The sequence below is a fragment of the Tachypleus tridentatus genome, chromosome 2, assembly GCF_004210375.1.
Source record: "Tachypleus tridentatus isolate NWPU-2018 chromosome 2, ASM421037v1, whole genome shotgun sequence".
Taxonomy (NCBI): Eukaryota; Metazoa; Arthropoda; class Merostomata; order Xiphosura; family Limulidae; genus Tachypleus; species Tachypleus tridentatus.
In genome coordinates, this window is record NC_134826.1 from 72,628,780 (window position 1) to 72,653,508 (window position 24,729).

Consider the following 24,729-nt stretch of genomic DNA (forward strand, 5'->3'; position numbering starts at 1 on the left):
GAAAGCGGGTTTCAATATTCATGGTAGAGACATTACAAATATCCCATTGTATAGCATTGTGTTCATTACAAACACTAAATGCTGTCTATATATCTGTTTATTTAGACTGAAACTTTTTAAGTACAGAATATTTGATTTGTCTAATAATTTCCAATTCCTTGAGTTGCGTAAGGTGATGGTGCTCGGTCATCGACTTCCAAACTGTAATTATGAAGTATATATCTCGATATTAAATATGTATAGGCGATTGTCACGAGCCGTTCGTTCCGTCTCAAAGCGACTGGAATGTAACGTTAATGCACTCCACTGTTTTCTCCCAGCTGGTAAAAGCGATTTAAATATTTTATAACACATACACGGTTAAGTGAAATTATCTTATCTACATGATCTATAGTAGCCATCAAGCTTTGGATATAACATCACGTGACATACATAGTATTTCAGCGGAATATTTAATTAGGCGTTAACTCCTTACTCACTTAGGCCTAGTGAGAATGCGCAGTACCCGAATAACAAATGAACTCTGGTCGTATGGTTTCTCTCTACGTTTGTTTCACATTTTGATAGCCGAGGCTAAAATAGTTGCACGACTTGAATTGGTTACCAGACGAAAGAATACGACTATGCTTCTGGCGCGAGAAAAAAAAAGGAACCTTATATTGTACACGTGAATAATATAAAATAATAATAAAAACTCCCACCCCCATCTTCTGTATTTCAAATAACATGCTTGATCGATTTGTTTCGCACGGATAGCAGGTACACTTTTTTGTTCTTTATAAATTTCTTTACTAGTTTTGCAAGATAATTCTAAAGTTAAAATGCGTGATCTTTGCGCCCGAATAACACCCTAAGCCGGTTCAGCTACAAAAAATAATTTATACTATAGCATGTTTGCAGTCGCATTTACGTTTTAAAGTTGATCAAAAATATTTAAGAATGTTTTGTTTTTTTCTGTGTTAAAACAACTTAAAGTTAACTATTCAAATCCAATCATGTATAGGGAGAGTCCCTGCAACATTATGTTTGGTTGATAACAATTGTCTCAGTTCCTCATGTAAACTACCGTATATCCCGGCGTCGAATACCCTATTTTTTCCTCAAAATAAGCGTCAAAAATTAACCTTGCGTCTTCCAGGTCGAAGGTTACGTTGCTCATACGCCTAAACCTAAGCCTAGTGGAAGTGTTACCAAACTAGACAGTAATCGAAGCCCTTACCCAGAATGAAGTGTGTGAGTTACTTAGTATTAAACAAATAAATAAACAAGAACAGGTCACCGTACATATGGTGCTGTAATACCGGAATACTTTTTGACTCCCCAAGCTTAGAATAATGTTATAACTGGTAATAATACATATATGATAGTGGTAATATAAGGTATACACTTTCAAAGGTAGATATGATAAGCATTTACCTCACAAAAAGCGAGAAGTGGGCATGAGGATTTATATACTGTAAGTCACTAAACAAACCACGAAATATCTTGGTAAGATTGGTGGAAGTGGTGCGACCTTATTCTTATGTTATTGTTGTTTTTTTCTTTAAAATTTAACTAATCAAAACGGGGGTTCGTCTTCGACATCGGTAAAATACTGTAATGTTTGATTTTCTACTTCCATATTTATTACACGTATTCGGAACGTCCGCACCATTGTAACTGGTTTGGTTACGTTTAAGATGAAGTTTTATCAGGTTTAATTATACGCTAAACGGCTGAACATCAAGTGACCACAAGTGTTGAAGCACAATTGTTTTAAATATTGAGCTCTTAACGATGCAAAAGGGAGAGAAACCAGTTAGTAGTAACTTCCTGCACGGCCACAAGACTGGTGATGTGTCTGTGGTCACTTAGTCACAGGATCGGTGTTGTGCAAGGTATGTAGAATTATATTATCGGTTATTTTTATGAAGTTCCTGTAACAACATTTTGACGTTGAAAGTTTCCTGATTAAAACGTTACCAGCAACGTGTGAACCAAGAAAACTGACTACAGGAATAACAACTGAGAAAATAGCTCGGTAAATTATTAACTGCTTTTATATAGTTGTGTATTTAGGTGTGCGTGATGGTGTAAGTCAATAAACATCTAACCTTTATAGATCTGAATTATTAAGTTAGTAAATGGTGAAAATACTTCAATATATCAGTTGAAATGCGAATATTGGGTGCTATAAAACAGAAGTCTTTGGTTATTAGAATGCATTGATTTGTCAGTTGAGCACCATATTGGGTGCTATAAAACAGAAGTTTTTGGTTATTAGAATGCATTGATTTGTCAGTTGAGCACCATATTGGGTGCTATAAAACAGAAGTCTTTGGTTATTATAATGCATTGATTTGTCAGTTGAGTACCCTCGTTATCGACATTTTCGCCCATAATCTCAATAATGTCTTACGAGTTTTAGATAGTTTAGGAAATCTGTATTACTGTTAAATCCATATATTGAGCCAATAGTGCACAGTAATTATAAATGGTGTAATATTTATGTATGTATATTAGGAATTATAATTAATACCGTTAATTAAACACTTTAATTAGCTGTAGTAAAACGCCCAAAACTAATTATTTGCTTCAATTACTGTCATTGATTTCTCTCAGTATGGCTGTAGATCATACTTAAATTATGGAAGTTTGGTCAGTGTGTATTACTTACATTCTATGTTGAAAAAACAGAAAATTTTAGTTTTATTTCAGAATGGTCTTAGGCACATTAATGATAGCTTAGAGCTGTTGAGTTTTCGTCCGGAATGTTCGTAGACGCATTACAGGTAGCTTAGAAGGGGAAACCCGAGTTTTGTTTCAGAATGTTCGTAAACATATTACAGGTAGTTTGAAAAGATTTTGTTCTTTTCCAGCACGTTCATTGAAACATTACAGATACTTAGAAACCCAAGCTATTTAACAGAATGTTATTAAATAAAATACAGTAAACTCGAGCTTTTATTCCAGAATGTTAATGAACGCATTACAGGCAACTTTTCCAGAATGTTCGTACAGATATCACTAGTAGCTTGGGAGGGAAGGTTGATTTGTTTATAAATACTTGATTAATTTTGTTTTTATTACAAACGCGTAGTTGACTTTAGTTTAAGTCTTCTCAGGAAGCCAAGTTGTACGAAACATATGGTAAGTCCTTGACCGTGTCAGACCGAATGGGCTCGGGTTTCTGACGAAACCTTAATAGATAAAAACAAAAAAAGAATTGTTATAATGGTTACGCTAGAATCTATTACAACCAAAAGAACCAATAAAACATTGAGATTCGTAGGTTGTAGAAAACCAGTTAAATCGTTAATAGTTTGCGAAAAATATAAAATTAATATAAAAAATTAAGACCCAAAAATACACGTGAAGGAAATAGTTATTCGAAGTATCAATCAGTTAGCCAGCTGAACTGTACAGTGTCGCCACCTTTAGGAAGTAATAATTGAGATCGTGAAATGAAAAACAACGACAGAGATTTAGCTCTTACTCGTATGTTTATGAGTTGGCCTTTGAATTACGTCTTTATCTACACTAAATAGTTTGTGGACTCGTAGTACTGTTGGTTATAGGGTATCCATTAAAAATTTCAAAATACCATTAGTATTGCAATTAATTTGATTTTTGTATTTTTGTTTTTGCTTAAGTATTTCACAAAACGTTATCCAATCTGTGCATGGACATCCTTATTTTTTAGTTGATAAAACTTATTTAGCTGTCACTCTTTTAGCGGACCCATCATGGCCTGGTACTTAGGAGCGCTCGACTCACAATCTGAGAGTCGCAGGTTTGAATCCCTGTCACCAAACCTGCTCACCCTTTCATTCGCGGTAGAAGGGCATTACAACGTGACGGTTAATCCCATTATTCATTGGTAAAAGAGCAGCACAAGAATTGACGGTGGGCGGTAAAAACTACTTGCCTTTCCTATATTCGTTCACTGCTAAATTAGGTCGGCTAGTGCGTATAGCCCTCGCGAAACTCCAGACAAGCCTGACCACGCTTATAGCACATCCACGGCTCCCATAATGCGAGACGCATTTTTTTGTGGCAACGGGTCGCGAACCATGATTCTGTCTTATTCATATTATAAACACACTAACCATTTGTCCACGCCTGACTTAATTTCACTGTTAGGAGGTTCCCTGAGTACGAAAATATAAATTTCGTCACTAAAATGCAATCTGGGTGTCCTAGCGATAGTGAGTTGTATAAAAACACGTTTGTGTAATGCTTGGGGTGAAAAAATGGTTCGAACATGTTTATTTCTTTTTAAACGTCTGCGTGAACCTCACGTGTATGCATAGTGTTCCTAGAACAGTGGTTCCCAACTTTTTTAATGCCCCGCACCCCTAAAAAATTTAATATATTCTCGCACCTCTCACAATAATTATTTATTTAGGCCAAAATAAATTTTTAAATTAGTTTTTAATGATATATAAACAAAAGGGAAATATTTGGAAAAGAAAAAAATTTACAACAAACTAAAAGTTGCATAAACCCTACATGGCCTACAAAAAAATAAATTTTTATCCATGCATGAAATGAATTTTCTTTGAATTTGAAATGTTCAAATGTTCATAAGCCAATTTAAATTTAATAACTGTTTTGTTCGTGTTTATTTCTTACAAGTTTTTCAAAGCGTGGCACTTTGTTGCTGATAGCAATCTGCAAGTCTGCTTGTGCACCCAAGCGATTGCTAGATTTTGTATTGATTGACAAAAGGGCACTAAATCCAAACTCACATAAGTATGTCATCACGAATGGGATGAGCACATTTAGTGCTTTTTCACAAAGTTTTGAAAACATGTCCATTGCCGAACACCAATATTGTTCCAAAGTTTTGCTTTCAAACTGCATTTCAAGAACTTGATTTGTGCGCAGTTCAATAAGATCTTCCTTCAGTTCTTCATCATCCGACATATTATCCAAATTGAAGGAGTATGGATTCATAATCCATTCTTCAGAAATTTTCAGTTCTCCTCCAAAATATCCATCAAATGACTTTGATAGTATTTCCAAATGATCCACAATTTCTTCACACACACATGGAATTAGGGACTCATTCTCACCTACCATTTCTTAGAGTGATGGAAAATTTGAAAGATTCCCTCTTTTAACTCGTCGACACCAAAGATGTAACTTTTCTTTGAAAGTATTTAACTTTTCGCAGCATTTCAATATGTTTATGTTTTTCCCTTGAAGAGATACACTCAGGTCATTCATACAAGTGAAAATATCACTCAAATAGGCTGGCATTTGGTTGAATTCTTGTGATTCTATTTCTCCTGGCAGACCATAGTCACGTTCCTTCAGAAAAGTTTTGATTTCTCGCCGTTCAAAGAAGCGCGTTAAAGTTCTCCCACGTGACAGCCAGTGGACTTCTATGTGGAAAAGCAAAACTGAATGCTCACTTCCAAAATCTTCACAAAGCGACTTGAAGAAGCGGTGGTTCACAGCGCGATCCCTAATCCAGTTGATGGTCTTCACAGAAGTGTCAAGGACCTTTTTCAACTTTGGAGGCAACGTTTTTGATGCTAAAGCATGTGGATGAAGAAAAGAGTGAGTACCTTGCAAGTGCGGATTCTCTTGTTTCATCACTGCAAAAAATCCTGATTTATTTCCTAGCATAGCAGGGGCACCGTCGGTACACACAGAACCAGTAATTTGGATATCTAAATCATATTTTGTAAAGAAGTTCTTCACACACTGGAAGACATCTTTCCCTTTTGTGGTTGTTTTCAGATCTTCACAGAATAGGAAATCTTCCATTATGGCACCATCATGAACATACCTCACCATTGCGATGAGTTGACTGCAATTTGCAACATAAGTTGTTTCGTTCAATTGGAGAGAGATTTTCAAGGCACTAGCCCTGATATCTGCGATAACTTGGTCCAAAATGTCTGAACTCAAATCACTAATTCGGTTTTGAATAACATTATTTGATAACGGCACTAATTTAAGCTCGTTTAAGGCTTCTTTTCCCAGAACAATTGTTGTCATTTCTAATGCACACGGTTTTATCACCTCTTCTGCAATTGTATGGGGCTTCTTTGATTTGGCTACTTTATACGCCACGTGGTATGAAGCCATCAGAAGTGGTTTGTCAGCAGATATAAAACCTAGTTTTGGAAGGGTTGCTCGAGAATCAAAGCGGTCCCTTCTACCTTTCAACGATTCGACATCATAGCCTGCAACAGCTGCTCCACCATGCCGGTTGTTGAAGTGTTCCTGCAGCTTAGATGGCTTCAAATGTGCGTTTGAAAGGACAGCGTTACAAAGCATGCACTGAGGTTTTTGCAGATCCTCAGTTGTTTCGATGCAAGTGAAACCAAACTTCACATAATCCGAATTCCATTTACTTTTCTTTGACATGATGAAGTGTTTTTTGCACGAACACAGAATCAACAATGCACTGACTACCATATCATCACGCATGGGTTTATATACTCTGCGAAACTTTCTAGAACATTCTCAAATATACGTCACATGACGTCATCGATTAATTCTGGATACTTCTGGAAGTTTCTCGAGTCATGATCACGTGAATACATAACATAAATAAATAATAGACACTTTAAGACGGCGTTCACGAACGTAACCTAATTAGTCGTGCCGAGTATTTAGGTCACGTTTACGTTTCGTGTGTTGTTTGTTTACAGTTGTACATTAAGATTTTGGTCTGCGCCGGTGACGGTAGAAACGATAGTTTATCGTAACAAGGTAAAAAGCTACGTCTGTAACAAGAAAAATAAGAAATAAAAATCGAACCTAATTTTTGAATATATAGGACAGTACCCTTAATATAAACACAAAAAAAAACTGAAATGTTATCTCGCACCCCTGGTTGGGAACCACTGTCCTAGGAAAACAAAACGAATTCCTCGTAAATATGTCACGCATAAATAAATGCTTTTGACGTTACCGATACTATATATGCCATCCGTTTAAAAATACTTTTTCGTTTACAGAAGGATCTAGACATCAAAGCTACAGATCTCGCCAACACCCAAGAAGAAAGCGACAAGTCCAGGAAAAGGCTCGTGGATCTAAGCCGGGACTTCAGAAGGCAGGCCTCTGAGGTAAGTTATAAGGGGATGGTTGGGTGTCTACTCCACACTACTAACTATCACACCCTACTGTGGGCGTTTCCGCGAAAATTTCTACATATATATCAGTGTCTGTGCAACATTAAACGTCTGTAAACACGTGTGAAAGAATTTCGTGCATGTTGACTCCACGTAACGATTTCACATGCACGAACGACAGCTGACACCATAGGTTATGATAGAAAAGACATGATGCGTGGTTTGTCTTCTATAACCTCTTTTATCCTCCCTCTATCAGTGGCTCAACGTTAAGTCTGAAGAGTTGTATAATGCTAGAAACCGGGTTTCGATACTTGTGATGGGCACAGCACAAGTAGACCATTGTTTAGCGTTGGACTTTACAACAAACGAATACCTCTGACTCTTAGCGGTACTGTTTAAATACAATGTTTGGTTATGGGAAATGACATATTCACTAAAATATATTTTTGCGGATAATCAGATTTTAGATGGCTCCTCCCTGCAAGATAGGTTTGATTTCCGCGCAAAGCGATACAAGGGTCATCCACACTATCTATCTCTCATTTATTAGTGATAGGCCAAAATGAAGGCAGGTAGTCAATACACCTCACCACCAACTCTTGGGCTACTCTATTACTAATGAATAGTTGGATTGACCGTCACATTATAACACTCCTACTGCTGAAAGAGCAAGTATGTTCGGCTACGGGGCTCGAATTCGCGACTCTGTGTGCGAGTCAAGCGTCTTTACCACTAGGCTATGATCATACCAAGCCGCCAGAAGAGGGGAACCATCACTTCAATTCTAAGAATTCAGAATATTAAGTAACTTTCGTGAGTTTAATCCTTTCTCCACTAGGAATTTTTCTTTGCCAAGAGTAACGTAATGTGGTGATCTAGCAGTTAAGCCAACCAGACCAATAATATGTATTTATTTAATGAGTATGTGTTACTGTTTAGTTCTTTTCAACATTTACTGACTTGTAAATGAACAGTAATGTCGTCTCTCAACCTAGTTTTGTATATTTAATGAAAAGGGGCGCTTATCTCCAAAAACAAACAACTCGTACATAAAAGTCAGTGGTGAAGGTTTACCAGATTAATTTTGTTTATTCAACACACACAATGAAAACAGAATGAATTAAACATTTAGACACACCCAGCACACTTGAGAAAAAAACAAAACAGTTCCACTTAATAAGATGTTCACCTACAGCAGGGGTCAGAGGCCATATCTGTGAGTGGATGTAGGGTCACATTCATCTCTATAGCTAATAAATGAAGGTAATAATAATAAAACACAATGAAATAATGTTTATTTTATTTAAGTAATATTCATGTTGTGAAGGGCACAGCGATCAGTGTGAGACTTGATGTTGTTTGTTTGTCGCTCGAAATGAGGCCTGAGATAGAGTTACAAACTTGAATTCTTTTTGTAGGACTATTGCGGGCCGGGTAAGGTTACAAACTTTAATTCTTGTTTTAGGACCACTGCAGTCCGGGTAGAGTTACAAACTTGAATTCTTTTTTAGGACCACCGCGGGCCGGGTAGAGTTACAAACTTGAATTCTTTTTTAGGGCCACCGCGGGCCGGGTAGAGTTACAAACTTGAATTCGTTTTTAGGACCACCGCGGGCCGGGTTGATGTGATATTTCGTTTGGGGACTGAGGGCCGTAGTTTACCGAATCCCTGACTTAAAGCTTTACAGTTGTTAAGGCCGGGCGTGGGCCTGTAATTCTGCACGTCCGAATTGTGAAACCGAAGTGTTATGTTTCGAGTCCAGCTGCTGTATAAATGTGCTCATCTCTTTAGGATCATGAATACACTCTCCGATATCTGATGAGTTTGTTTTGAATTTCGCGCAAAGCTACACGAGGGCTATCTGCAAGAGGGAAGGCAGCTAGTCATCATCACGCACCGCCAACTCCTGGGCTACTCTTTTACCAACGAATAGTGTGATTGACCGTCACATTATAACGCCCCCACGACTGAAAGGGCGAGCATGTTTGGTGTGACGGGGATTCGAACCCGCGATCCTCAGATTACGAGTCGAACGCCTTAACCCACTTAGCCATGCCGGGCACTATCTGATGAGACGAGTCAGCGGAGAGTTCTGTTTGCTACCTACATTTTTTCTTGTCTGTCAGCTCTAAATTACGGAGAATTATACTGTAAACGTTATGGAACAAAAACAGCAAAAAAAAAAGAAGACAAACTTTTAACTGATGCTATAAATAAAGCCGTCTTCCTTACAAGCTAGAAATTTCTCAAATTATTGTATTTTACCGGCAGGTAGCAATATTTTACCTTGATTTAATTATAGTGTGAATTCTTTCTATGTAATACAGTGGTACTTCAGTTCTCGAACTTAATCCGTTCCAGAAGGCTGTTCGAAAACCGTATCAATTTTTCCCACAAGAAATACTGCAAATTAAATTAATCCATTACAGACCTCCAAAAATTACGCATTATGAAGCATTTTAAGTAAAAATATTGCTTATTTACACCTGTATAATAATACTTATATGCATAAAGTCAACCACAAAAACTATAAACACAATAAAAAAACAATAAATGAAAATTTTACCTGTGCTGAGGAGAGCTGATGGTGTAAGTGAAAGGTGGAGAGGAACATGGAGAGTAGGAGGGTTATTATTATTTGGAAGAGGAATCACCTTGCATAAAAACGTCAGGTAACTCTCCTTCTGGGGTTCTTTCTCTTTTCTGTCTCTTTGCACCGTTACAACCTGCTTGAGACTCACTGGACCTATTTCTCACTATAAAAACTTATCTAATGAGGTTTGTTTCTGCCTGGCACCCTCCCCATGTCTCACCACACTATGTATGCCACTTCTCTTTCTAAATTTTTCAAACCATCCCCTACTGGCCTTAAAGGCATCACTTGTATCAGCACTCGTTCCAGGGTTGTTTTTCAGGAGGTCAGCATGCAACTGCTTTGCTTTCTCACAAATGGTCTAAGAAATGCTATCATCAGCTAACTGTTTTTCGTTTACTCAAATCAACAACAGTTTTTCTACCTCTTCCATTGTTTGTGATCTTTGTTTCATAAGCATCATCACTCCTTTTGCAACATCAGCTCCTTTGATGACCTCTTTATTTTTCAGTATAGTGCAAACTGTAGACTTCGCCATACCAAACTGTGTAGCAAGGTCAGACACGCAAACACCACTCTCATACTTCGCTATGAGATCTTTTTTCACATCTATTGTGGCTCTAACAACTTTTCTTTTTGGTTTGCTGCTTTCATTATCCTTCCTTGATCCCATGGTGGCTTATTTAATCAGAATATTTAGAAAAAAAAAAAAACGAGAACTTTCACAGCAGATTTTAGCGGAGGCGTGGACTGAGCAGCAGGTGTGGGTAAAATGTTTTGTGCAAGCTTGGCGTGGGCCGAAAATGGTCGAAGGGTCGTTCGGGTCATTAGTCGGGTTATTTCGGGGGTTCGGGGCCACGACAGCTTGGTTCAGGAACTAAGTTTATGTTTGACAACCGAGACATTTTTTTCTCAAACAATGTGTTCGAAAACTGAATTGTTCGAGAAGGGAGTCGTTCAAGAACAGAGGTATCAGTGTATTAGACTAAATTAATAATCTATATTTCGAAATATGTAACCATCTTAGAAGAAAATCATAGGCTATTAATGATTTAAACAAAGAAAACACTAAAAATTTACAAACGCAATTTTGATAATTTGGTTTTTGTATGAGTTAACAAAAAATAATTTTCATATTTAGATTCCTAGTGCTCTGTCCACTAGGTGTTATTTTATACGTGTATGTGTTTATTTCGATTTTTTTTTTATTTAATTGCATCGCACTTTCTGGTCGTAGTCCAAAGGTCATGATGGAGACTGCCAGTGGTGTTAGCACCCAAAAGCATTTGGGAATTCCCATCTGTCAGACAAAATCCAAGCCTAAAACCAAGTTAGCAATCATGGAACTTCAATTAAGGGAACGGACTGGAGTGCTTATACTTGTATCATGAGTGCCAGAAGGACTGCAGAAATAGTACATTTTAACCGTACATTATTTACACTGTACTGAACTTTGTTGTAAACCTAAACACCCCTTTTTTACTAATGTGATATATACCTCCTCTTGGCCCGTAACCACCCTAAACATTCCTTTTTTCACAAATGTGATATATATTGCCATTGGCACATGATCATCTAAACATTCCTTTTTTTATAAATGTGATATATACTGCCGTTGGCCCGTGATCATCTAAACATTCCTTTTTTACAAATGTTGTGCCTTTCAGTGGTACAGAAGCAAGTCTGATGGATTGATTACCACGCTAATAATCATGATTTCTAGGTTCCTTCCATTTGTGCGTGACAAACATTATGCTAAAGATAAGTGCAGATTTTGCACAGTTTAGTCCCCCGCTGTAACAGGGGTAAGTCTATGGATTTAGAACACTAGAATTAGGCTCAATTCCTCTCGGTGGACACAGCAGATTGCCAGATGTGGCTTTGCTAAAAGAAAAATACAAACAGTAACAAACAGTTTAATATACCATTAGTGTACTTCTGTATCATGGTTAAAAATGGTCAGTGTTCACATTCCCAACGGCCTGGCATGGCCAAGAGCGTAAGGCGTGCGACTCGTAATCCGAGGGTCGCGGGTTCGCGCCCACGTCGCGCTAATTATACTCGCCCTCCCAGCCGTGGGGGTGTATAATGTTACGGTCAATCCCATTATTCGTTGGTAAAAGAGTACCTCAAGAGTTGGCGGTGGGTGGTGATGACTAGCTGCCTTCCCTCTAGTCTTACACTGCTAAATTAGGGACGGCTAGCACAGATAGCCCTTGAGTAGCTTTGTGCGAAATTCCAAAACAAACAAACAAACAAACACATTCCCAACAATGTTATTAAATATTTCAACCGTTCAGATCACAGTTACTTGTTTCAAACCGTTTGTCATCTGGGGGAGCTCGAAAATTATTGAATTCCCCGTTTACCCCGAACAAAGGGATTTGATTTAGATATTGTCATGAGGTGTTTAATTTTACGAGTCTGTGATTGATGTATGTTGTAGTGAAAACTGATAGAGGACGAGAGGTCGTGCACAGAAGAGGAGTGAAGACAGCGAACCAAAAACAAAACCGATCACATCCATCGTCAAAAATAAGTCAAACTACTGTAACAAACGGACCTTAAAAGTGCTGGACAGGGATCTCGAAATTCAATGCCTACATACACCAAAATATTATGGATTCTCCCCTTACTTAAGCAGTAATTGTGCAGTGACCATTTCCTGTACATATGATTAAAACTACACTTTATATAAGTAGCGTTTCGCCCACAACTCACATCTACATATCTCAGTTACCCTGTAGAGCCGTAGTATTTATGCGAAAGGCCTCGTCGGCGCTAGATGTAACGTAGACGGTCAGGTTATTATATGATTTTGTACTTTTCTTTCCTTTCACTCGGAAGTTTTTATTACCGAAAAAGTACAGAGTCTTAGACAACAATAATGTAACCCTATAAACTAGTAAAATGTAAAACTGTAGTAATTAAATAGTCTACTAAGTGTTCATATAGTTGAACTGTGTATACACACTCACGCATATGTAAGTCTAATTACGTCATAACTTCTGACATAAGAGCTGTTAAAATGCTAATAATAACCAATAATAGATGAACAAATGGTTTTTCAACGACATGATTTGTTAGGGTATCAGAACGTATTTCAGTAAGAACAAATCACATCTCGGGTAATTCAACGAGAATTTCGTTTCATATTACCACTAGCTTTATCAACTCCTACCCTACCGTTATCCCGTTTGTGAAACTGTACGTGGACTCATGTAATATTGTAAGTACACTCTGATGTCACCAGACAGTGTCACTTCAAGTGGAAGGGTGGAGTTAACAGTAGTAGGCTTTCTTTTTCTATGATATATTCAATAATCGGAAGACCAACAATGTTAACAATGCATGTGTGTTGTTGTGGGAATGTTTCGTTACTATTTGAAACAATGCGAACAGCAATTAGCTTGAATTCCAGTCTCACTAAATTAATAAACGTGTTCGTTTGTTGGGGATACGTTGCTATGAGACTATGAACATAACTGCTATCTATTATCTGCATGTATTTTCTTTCGGGTTGTGCAGCACGTGCTTCATCAAGGTTCTTTGTAGTGTAAACACTTAAACAGTGCTGTTTACCATGTCTTAATTAACGCTTTTGAAATAAACTAATTAAATTTTTGTACTGACGATTTGAGGTAATACGATTAACTTCACAGAAAAGGTTAAGCCGTGAACTGCTAAATTTGTAACCTATCATTTTTTGTTTCTTTTAAGGACAATGGTTCCAAATTAGAATTACAGTTTTAAGTTTTAATTAACATTTAAGCATCATTCAGCCCCCACCCCCAAAATTCCCGACGTGTTTGTTCACCTTAATTAGGAGTTATATAATTAGAACTGACTTTTCCTGCCTGAACGTTTTAATATGAAATTTTAAATTATAGAAAATAAAAATTCCACAACTATGTATTGTATTAGTTCAAGAGATACCTTTAATTTTACCTTACACTTGGAGTTCAGTTCAAGTTATTATATTTTAGAAATTCTGAATGAAATTATTATGTGAATTAATGAAGTCCGAGTTGTATGTTTGTGAGTTTCTATCTTCAACTCGTGAACGTTAGTGTTAAGGTTTAGCTGCTTTCGAATTATATTTTCGTATTTTTGACTGAATAACTTTTGTAAACATTTTTTTATTAGTGTGTGTGTGTGTGTGTGTGTGTATGTATATATATTTCATTCTTTCTTTAGTAGCTATGTCCGTGCAGATCACGCGCTTAGGAATTAATCTGATGGTTATGATGACGCTCGTATAGCACAAAGCTAAACGATATTTATTAACGAAATCTGATGATAAATAACAGTAACTCTACGATTCTTAATGATGAGAAACCCAATTGAAGTAAAAAAGCAGAGAACAACGTTTTGACCTTCTCAGGTCGCATTAACCTGAAGATGGCCTAGAAAAGTCGAAACGTTGTTTTTTGCTTTATTAGTAAAAGTGTTAATACGCCTAATAGCCGTTCTGAGATATAGTAACTCTACAGATAAGATATTTGATTATGAATTCTAAGGTACAGTATAAATAACAAAAGACATACAATTTGGAGATAGCTCAAAAACTATTTGCTGGATTTGTTTTTGACAAGATGTGGGTGGGTAGTCTTTGTTGTAAGGAGAAAAATATAGATATTCACATAGTTGTTTTTTTCGCTATGACTGCCACAAGAGGGCATCGGTAACATTGAATTCGAACGCACGAAACCTGTCTATTTTAAAATGAAATCTTTAATGTTTATCTTATGCGGATGTAACATCCAGAAGAAAGGTTTGATTTGTTTTGAATTTCGCGCAAAGCTACACGAGGGCTATCTGCGCTAGCTGTCCCTAATTTAGCAGGGTAAAACTAGAGGGAAAGGTGGCTAGTTATCACCACCCAACGCCAACTCTTGGGCTATCGAATAGGGGGATTGACCGTAACATTATAACGCCTTCAAGGCTGAAAGGGCGGTTCGGAACCCTTAAATTTCAACTAGCGGTGTCTGTGTGTAGACGCTTTTCTTTGCTTTGTTTTGAATTTCGCGCAAAACTAGGCAAGGGCTATCTGTACTAGCCGTCCCTAATTTAGTAGTGATAGACTAGAGGGTGTACATGTAGTCCAGATCAGTCACCGGCAATTCTTACGCTGCTCTTTTACCGAAAATAGTAGGATTGACCTACCATTATAACGCTTCCACAGCTGAAACGACGAACGTGTTCGGTGATGTGCCTTTAGCTCCTTAAGCACGTGTAAATGTTAAATACTGTGTGTTAAAAGTGCTCGCGTAGAAAAACAAACAAACAGTGACGTTAATTACAAGATCAAAAGGTTATACCGTATAAGTATATATATATATGTGTGTGTGTGTGTGTGTGTGTGTGTGTGTGTGTGTGTGTGTGTGTGTATCATACCATATACACCGCGATATGTTTCTCAAATCTTGAGGTGTTTAATGCTATTACCCGTCGTTAGTAACTAGTCTCGTCTGACCAAAGAATACTCTTCCAATAGGTAAAGGGTTTATCTATATGCTTTCTTCCATACCTCAATCATACTTCTAAATGAACAGGCTTTAAATATGGAGTTCTACGAGGACGGCATGCTTTGAACCCAGAAGAGCGTAACATGTTCGTAACTGTAGCGGTGCTTACTTTAACCCCAGTTTCCCTTACCAGTTTCTGTATGTCATTACCTGTTAAACGAGGGTTCTTACTAATTCTCTCAGAACATTCCTCTTGGTTCTCTCTGGAATTTTAGTGGGGCGTCCGGAACGAGGGAGGTTAGCAGTTGATCCTGTAAGCTTAAACTTGGCAATTATGCTTTGAACAGTAGATTTCGCCACATTAAGTTGTGTAGCAATACCTGAAAGAGACACACGAGACTTGTATTTTACAATAATTCGGTTTTTTAAATCATTGGACAGTTGTTTCCTGTTCGCCATGATGACCGAGCAGATAATGACGGAGACGGCGCTAAATTGCCGGAAGTACATGTTTTGCTGGATAAACCCCAATAATTATGTACCCAGGGTCTAGTTCTGGAATGGTATAATGTAGTTTATTCGTCAAACTAAACAAAATTTTTACGGGAATATCAGTTTTTTCACACGTTCTGAAATGTACGAACACTTTCTGCTCCTCCTATATTTGGTTATTTGTTTATAAACAGTTTATTTGTTGTTTAATTTGCATAAAAATTTATGTAGATGTGTATTACTATAATATTTATAATATATTATACTTCTGTTGGCCTAATCGTGATACTTTTTAGGTTATGAGCAAAAAACCACTCGGGACGCAGGGATACGAACACTTTCTGTTATAATTGTATATTAAAATGTATTTGTGTTAAGAAAGAAAATTGTGTGTGTCAGTCTTGTTGGCTAATATAATAAATTTAATAAATATCAACATTTAATTAGCTTGTTAAATCATATAACAATTTCCGGCTGCTTGAAATTCTATTATATAACAGGTATAAAGGGGCAAAGAGTTAATTTGGAGGGGAGAGAAACACTATAGGAGTCACTATGTAGAGGATTTAAAAAAATCTTATACTATATTTCAGATGGAGGGGGGCTACTTAGTGCAAAGATCTCCAATGGGGATCTGCTTTCCAGTCCTCACAGTGGCTCAGCAATATGCTTGCGGACTTACAACTCCATAAACCGGGTTTCGATACCTGTGGTGGACAGGACACAGTTCACTGTGTATCGTAACGATACGGTGGCAACTTTTACAAGGTGTCAAGAACAATGATATATTTCATTGTCAGATTCTTTGGTGGATATATATATGCTCTTGTGTAAACAAATAACCAATTAGACGTGATAGATTAAAAAAAATAGTTAAATGTGGAAAGAGATATTACTGGAAACAACTTTGGTTTTTAAAGAAATATGTATACAATACAAACATATCACCAAGATAAACTCGAGGAATAACTAAATCATATTTATTAACGTTATTAAAGCGAAATTCTTGCAGCAATATGACTCGGAGAAAGTTCGAGAAAAGAAAAACGCTTCAAGTACTGCGAAATCTAAGTATAGTGCATCAAATAGTAGAGTAATCGTTTTGGGGATAACCGTGTTGAAGTATGTAACATAGCAAATGTTTCACTGACGCATAACATTGTATGGTTTGGCTCCGGAAAAACTCCAACCACAAACTGACCTGATGAGGCCTGGTATGGCCAGGTGGTTAAGGCACTCGACTCACAATATGAGGGTTACGGGTTTGAATCCCCGTCACACCAAATGGGGGCGTTATAATGTGACGGTCAAAATCATTATTTGCTGGTAAAAGAGTAGCGTAAGGGTTGGCGGTGGGTGGTGATGACTAGCTGTCTTTCCTCTAGTCTTACACTGCTAAATTAGGGACGGCTGGCGGAGATAGCCCTGGTGTAGCTTCGTGCAAAATTAAAAACAAAACAGAAACAAAACAAATTGACCTTATGGTTAGAGGGCGTTTGACTCGCCATTTGCGGATTTTAGCCCCCATCGTCGAACCTGTTAGTCATTTCAGCCGTGGGACGTTGTAATTTTACGGCCAATCTCACCAAAATCTTTAAAAAAGTAAGTAGTCCAAGAGTTGATGGTAGGTGATGTTGACTAGCTGTGTTTTTACTGGTAAATTAGGGATGGTTAGCGCAAAGCTACCCAAGGGCTATCTGGGTTATTTCGTTATGTAATCGGATGACCTATAGAAAGTTTGTGTGTCGTTAAGTGTCGGGTTTCGCGAAAGAACACTGAAGTACGGCTCTGTAGACAAGCTTTCATAAATGTTGTAACGATTGTATACTATGTGTAGTGAAAAATAAAGTGAAATAAAGTTTGTTTTGGTAATAATAGCTTTGAAACAATGAGCACAATAACGAATGCGACGTAACGTGGACAGAAAATAAATAGTACCATTATTATTAAAACTGTGATATTTTATACAAAAAATGAAGATACCAACCTCGAACTCGTAAAGTGCTGTTTTACACACTATACGCTTTCATCCGTGAATTCGATATGAAAATCGCTCCCTCGGCGGACACATTAGATAGCCCGATGTGGTTTTACTGTAAGAAAAACATACACACGAAAATCGTCATTAAGCTTGCTGTTCAGTTAAGAGTGGTCATGTAGGCGGCGAGTGCCACGTAGAGTTTGTTTTTTCTCCTCCACTGGTCAGTAGTTTTAATTTAAGGATGGTATATCTGAACCTTTGGAAGGTCTCTGACTCTGTTGGAGATCCCCTGTGTCTCGCATAAACTATTAAGGTGCAGCTTACTTAGGTTAGACAAACATCCGCTACTGTTATTTGAAAGTGTCTCTCAGCGATTTTTCTTATCGGAAACACACAACTAAGACACCCCGTTTTTATATATCACTGTGTCTGTTCTTATAAGATCAAACATTCGTGGCGAATGTACATGCTATTCAAACATTAACGACATTATTTATATGCGAAAAGTAGGCCTTGGTATATTTGGATTAATGGGTTATCAACTCTGGTCTGTACGTTTTTAGTGAGGAATTTGTTGAGAAGTAAAAACGAAAACTTTTTCTGCTTCAAGAAAGAAGTGAGGTCGGGTTCAAACTCTGCGATCGTTCATTCTTTCCTTTTTGCAGAAAACCTCGCAAAAGTGTGAAATATCGGTACAGGTCAGTGTAAGTATTAAAGTAATATGTATACACACACACACACATCCACACTTGTGTGTGCATTTAACGATACATTTTTTTTTCTTGTGCTCGTTATTTTAAACATTTCAGAAAAAAGTTTTACCATTGTTCTGCATTTAAATGTACATATAAATGTCCATTTTATAAAATTTAAATGATCACATGATTTGAAATATATCAACATCTGGGTTAGCATGACCTGGTGGTTAGGGCGCTAGTCTCGTAATCTGTCGGTTGCGGGATCGAAACTCGATGCCTAACGTGCTCACTATTTGAGCTATAGAGGAGGGGAAGTTATAATGTGACGGTAAATCTAACCAACTGGATTTAGTATTCTTTAATACAGAATAATGGTGGTCAAAGAGTTGAGAATTGGCGGTGGGAGGTGTTATCTGCTATATTCTTTCTGGTCTATCGCTTCAACATTAGAGGTCGCTATCGCAGATACTCCTCGAGTAGCGTTTCTCGAAATTCAACAAAAACTAGTTTATAAACATCTTTATCAAAGAATGTCATGTACATTATGAGTTCTCAAACTTTCTCAGCACAAGCCCCGCCCCCCAAGAATATCCTACACATTGATTGATGTTCCCATGTGAATCTACAAATGTTGAATACCTTAATAGTAATGTGGATGTCCCTCTGACATTTTCCTGTAGCTCCAGTTAAGGAATCTCTGATATATATACCGCATAATAACCATAATTTTAACATTTATGTAGGCCTGGCATGGCGAGGTGGTTAAGGCACTCGATTCGTAATCCGAGGGTCGCGGGTTCGAATCCCCGTCACACCAAACATGCTTACCTTTTCAGCCGTGAGGTCGTTATAATGTGATAGCCAATCCCACTATTCGTTAGTAAAAGAGTAGCCCAAGAATTGGCGGTAGGTGATGATGATCTTCCCTCTAGTCTTACACTGCTAAATTAGGGACGGGTAGCGCAGATAGCCCTTGAGTAGATTTGCGCGAAATTTAAAACAAACCATCTCTCCTATAATTTAGCAGTAAAGCTGTGGGCTTATATCTCTAATTTTAGTATTTAGATACTCCTGGTGGGCAGATCACAGGTAGCCACATTGTGTGGCTTTGTGCTTAACAACAATTGAACAAAACAAACGTTTTTCATTATTTTTTCCGTTGCTTCAATGCACGCAGCAATATTAGTTTGTTTGCTTTCGAATTTTCGTGCAAAGCGTCACAAGAGACATCTACACTTAGCCTTTCCTAATATTGAATTAGTTAGATTTAAAAAACAAAAAGGCAGCTAAACAAAAGTATTCGCCTCCCGTTCTTGGGTTATTTATATTGCACACCCATGATCGAGTGTGCGGAATGCATTTTAATGACAACGAATTGCAAACTTTGAATTCTCGATTTCACAGTTCGGGTACATTATCTGCTAAGTAACACCCGGTTCAGCAGATATTTGACTGAATATTTACTGTTTTTAACTTCCATCTTTTAATTATGTTAACCCGAATTACGTATAAAATTGTCTCCCTCTGGGAGTTAATCGTAACTTGACGGAATTAAACAGTTAAGGTTCGGAGTTCGATTCCCCACACTTGGCAGAATGCAGATATTACATTGTGTAGCTTTATACCATAAGAACACCAAAAAATCGGGATTTTGGTGTGCACGTTAGGCGTAGTTTCGATACAGGCCAGCAGTTATTTTCATCAAATTGGATAGAAATGTGATTTGTAAAATGAGTTTAAAATCTTATTTTGAAAGTTCCAGGTACACGAACATAGACAATGCTACCTTCTCATTTATTTATTTATTTTTTGTAAGTGCAAGTACTTTGACGTACTTCCGGTTGAATCTGAGTGAGCACGTGCTCGTTACGTTGGCTAAATTTCCATTATTTTTCTTAACCTAATTAGGCTATGGCTTAATGTGTTCTTTTTCGTATCGTAAATAACATCAACAAACTAATTGCAATTTTTCTCAGGCCCTTACTTAGAACAAATTTAAAATTATTTCTCCAAACAGTAGAGAAAGTGTTTGTACTCTCGTGCGCAGATGGTCAGGGATGGTTGGACGTCCGTACCAACGAACATCGCGGGTTGTCTTTTTTAATCATTGCTTTATTTGGTTTTAGGCTCTGGTAATTAAATTTTTGCTCATTAGTCGGCTGAAATTATCCGTCACTTGTATTCAAAAATTGCTTCTTAATTGAAATATAATTGAGAATGCTGAATTATTTAATTAAGTTATGATTTCATATCTCTTTCCTCAAGGAAAACCGCCGTGCTAGTTAATCAGCTGCTATTGGCTGAAGTTAATTATAGTTTCAGTGACGTGCCACTCTAACGAAAACATGTGATTTATAAAACGGAGTCACGAAAAACAAAAACAACTCCTTTCAGATAAATAATTTGTATTTCTTAATGTCGAGTTTGAGAGTGCGTTGTTGGAAGACAAACGCCTCTTGTTTATATTATATATGAATATTTGCAGGTTGGATGTTTAGGTGCTATAATTCTATTTTGAGGGATGCCCGGCATGGCCAGGTGGATAAGGCACTCGACTCGTAATCCGAGGGTCGCGGGTTCACATCCCCGTTGCGCCAAACATGCTCGCCCTTTCAACCGTGGAAGCGTTATAAAGTTATGGTCAATTCCATTATTAGTTGGTAAAAGAGTAGCCTCAGAGTTGGCGGTGGGTGTTGATGACTAGCTGCCTTCCCTCTGGTCTTACAGTGCAAAATTAGGGACAAGCAAAAACAAACCAAAATTTTGAGGGATTGTTGATTTTAAGAAACAACTTTTTCTTTTGCTGATTGTTAAATGTACAATAAAGTTTTTTAATTTGATCCTTAGGCCTACGGCTGTAGAAATACAGCTTACGTAGGCCTATCTGTGGTTACAGAAATGTATCATGCACATCATTTGTTTAACCTTTTTATCTTTTCTGAAATAATTCAAAGTAGATAATGCTAAGTAAATTGTCGAACATATTATTTGGTTATAAAAAGAGGACATTTTTAAAAGATTGATTAAATCTGTGTGTTCTTTGACGAAATCTATAAATAAAGCAAATTAAAAATACTCTAAGGATTGTGATAGATCCTGTTTGTAAACTTTTGTATTTGTTTGGTGCTAAATATATCAACAAAATGTATTTGACTTGTACTAACAATTGACATAGATCATGTTTATAAGATTTTGTGTTTTCAATACATACCAATCAAATAATTAAAAGTGGACTAATATATTTATATATCCACCTAAACATTGCATGATGCATGCCTTTAATACAAAATAGCCTTCCAGTCCTGACACACTGTCCAATAATATCTCTAAATTACTGTTGTAAGCGCCCCATGGTGGTTTAACATAAATATGCGGTGTTGGATTCTTGCGGTGGACATAGCATAAGATAGCTAGCTCATTGTGTAGCCTTGTGCTTAAAATCAGAAACAAACCACGTGGTCGAATGAATGAATATCCCCCAGTGACACAGTGATATGTTGACAGATTTACAACTCTAGAAACCGGGTTTCAGTACTTGTTTTGGGCATAGCATTAGATAGTCCATTGTGTAGCCTTGTGCTTAAAATCAGAAACAAACCACGTGGTCGAATGAATGAATATCCCCCAGTGACACAGCGATATGTCTACAGATTTACAACGCTAGAAACCGGGTTTCAGTACTTGTTGTGGGCAGAGCATTAGATAGTCCATTGTGTAGCTTTGTGCTTAATTCCATAGAAATTAACGAATGAATAATAATAAAAAAAATGTTTAAAGGATCGGATAGAGCGTTACAGAATTCACTCCGAAACTCATGTAGCAGTTAATAAGATCTAAAAACTAGAGTTAAAAGGTGTGAACGAGGGCTATTGCTCTCGTCAAAGTATTAAAAAACGTTAAGAATGATGGAGCCGGGTTTTGTGTTTTGAGTACATCGATAACTCCTTAATTGAAAATGTAACACAAAATCACTTTAAAGGTTACATAAAGGACACTATGTAGGTACAAAAATTGCACATTACTTAAAAACATAACCCCACCTCCAGGTGGCTAAGCAGTAAACTTGAGGACTCGTGACGCTGAAAGTCACGGTTCAGATATTACATAGTTTTGAACTTTGAATATTCAAATAAACAAAGTTTAAATTATAACTTAAAAGTTCAATACTTCTGTTTAAGGTTAACAGGAAAACTAAGGAGTTCAGCCCCAGGGTCAGTGGCCTTAATGGTGGCCCATTGATAATTTTATTCTATGTAAAATTACATGGGATGGGTTGTCGTCGGGCCTACAAAGAATTATTAGCCCCTGGGACCACACAACCTTAAATCCGCCACTGGTTGGGAGCGGGGGAGGAACTTGGGGATTATTCGGGCAAAGCTACACCAGGGCCATCTTCCACTCACTGAATATCGGCATATCTTTGCCCTGATATCGCATCCACGGTCGTAAATTGCGTATAGCGCATTTTTTGTTTCTATGTGACGCTAAAATTCACATCACAGTCGCGTCCGCTAAGATATCGCACACGATCCCATACTGTGTGAGGTACTATTGGACGAAAACGGGGACATACTTGTACAAAAACGAACCTACGACGTCCATATAATTATGAACAATCTTATTGTGTGCTTGCTCTGTTTGTTACTTCAACTCTGTGGTATTGACAACAAAACATACACACGCGTTTACTTGTAGGTGGATCTTTACAGCGAATGTCTGGGTAATAGTTTTGAACTTGTTATGCAGAAACACGTTTTAATTAGAAATCTCACTGTTTTTTAATTTCTTCTTTCCTCAATGTAACGTCGAGTTAATCCGTGAATAGATATTTTTCGGTGTGAAACGTGGAGTGTAGCACGTGATAATGTACATATTATATTACTAAGCATGTTTCTTGTCTGTTTTTGTAATGTTATTTAAGTTTTAAAGGTTGAAAGAGAACCAGTCGTTCAGTTTTTTTGTTGTTTTTTTCTTCTCATCTTTCTCACACACACAAAGGACTTTATTTATTTGGATATTATATGGCTCAGAGATCGTATTTTCAATGTATGTAGTTTTTTCATCATAAATCCAACTCCTGCATGATATTCCTGTCACATCAAACATGCTCGCCCTTTCAGCCTTGGGGGCGTTATAATGTGACAGTCAATCTCACTATTCGTTGGTAAAAGAGTAGCCCAAGAGTTGGCGGTGGGTGGTGATGACTAGCTGCCTTCCCTCTAGTCTTACACTGCTAAATTAGGGACGGCTAGCGAAGATAGCCCTCATGTAGCTTTGCGTGAAATTCAAAACAAAACAAACCAACCCGATACGCAGCCCGACACACTAATCACAAAGTCAAGTCTGGTCTTCCTTGACCCTGAATGCAAGCTTTAAAAAGTACGGTGTGATGTTTGGTAACCAAATGCTAGAAACTTTGGGAGACTCTAACTTTAGATCATAGGTTGCTTTTCTTTTTATTTGCTACATTACCTATGGAGGAGCTCCGACTCGGCCATATGGTTAGGGCACTCGACTCAATCTAAGGATCGATGGCTCGAATCTCTGTCACACCAAATGTGTTCGCCCTCTCAGGAGGGGGCGTTATATAGTTAAAGTCAATCCTACTATTCGTTGCTAAGAAAGTAGACCGAGAGTTGGCGGTGGGTGGTGATGACTATCTGCCTTCCCTCTAGTCTTACACTGCTAAATTAGGGACAGCTAGCGAAGATAGTCCTCGTGTAGCTTTGCGCGAAATTAAAAACAAAACCTGCATGATAACTTTTATAACGTCATCATGCGCTGAGAGATTTGGACGTCCTCCTTCACGGGTTTTTGTGTTTTGTTTTTTTAATTTCGTGCAAAGCTACACAGGGGCTATCTGCGCTAGCTATCCCTAATTTAACAGTGTAAGACTAGAAGGAAGGCAGCTTGTCATCACCACCCACCACCAACTCTTGAGCTACTCTTTTACCAACGAGTAGTGGGATTGATTGTAACTTATGACGCTCCCACGGCTGAAAGAGCGAGCCTGTTTGGTGTGATGAGGATTCGAACCCTTGACCCTCAAATTACGAGTCGAGTACCTTAACCACCTAACTATGCTGGCCCCTCTTTCACAGGGATATTAAAAAAGGGAGATCAAAGAAGAAAACTGTAAAGGAAAGGAGAGATAAGAACATTAAAACGGAGATTGGACAATTTATCAAGAAGAAATTATAGGTTAATAGAACTTTGTGGGACTGCGTATGTGGTGGAATTCTAGAAATGCGTTTTTGACATAAAATTGTGTATCAGTGCTGTAGAGATCAGACGATGAAGGACTACTGGACATCGTAGTGGTTCAGTTTTATTGCAAATCATTGTAGTGGTAATGGCGTACGAGTTTTTGAATACTGCTGTGTCACTAAAAGGACGAATATTGAGTAGTTTGGAACG

At 37.6% G+C, this 24,729-nt stretch overlaps 2 protein-coding genes across 4 annotated transcripts in view; one reads left to right on the top strand and one right to left on the bottom strand.

The window, feature by feature from the left end:
• The window catches only part of LOC143244214 (homeobox protein cut-like), a 316,853-nt gene that overhangs the window by 58,202 nt on the left and 233,922 nt on the right, over positions 1–24,729 (top strand). For both annotated transcript variants that reach the window (XM_076488461.1, XM_076488464.1), the window contains exon 2: positions 6,960–7,070. In XM_076488461.1, coding sequence (XP_076344576.1) covers positions 6,960–7,070 — 111 coding nt within the window. The remainder of the gene's footprint in view (positions 1–6,959; positions 7,071–24,729) is intronic.
• LOC143244223 (uncharacterized) overlaps positions 2,941–24,729 on the bottom strand; it is a 32,500-nt gene continuing 10,711 nt past the window's right edge. For both annotated transcript variants that reach the window (XR_013024973.1, XM_076488498.1), the window contains one exon: positions 2,941–3,179. Coding sequence is in view for 1 of the 2 variants with exons in the window: in XM_076488498.1 (XP_076344613.1) it covers positions 3,091–3,179 (89 nt within the window). In the remaining variant the exon portion in view is untranslated. The remainder of the gene's footprint in view (positions 3,180–24,729) is intronic.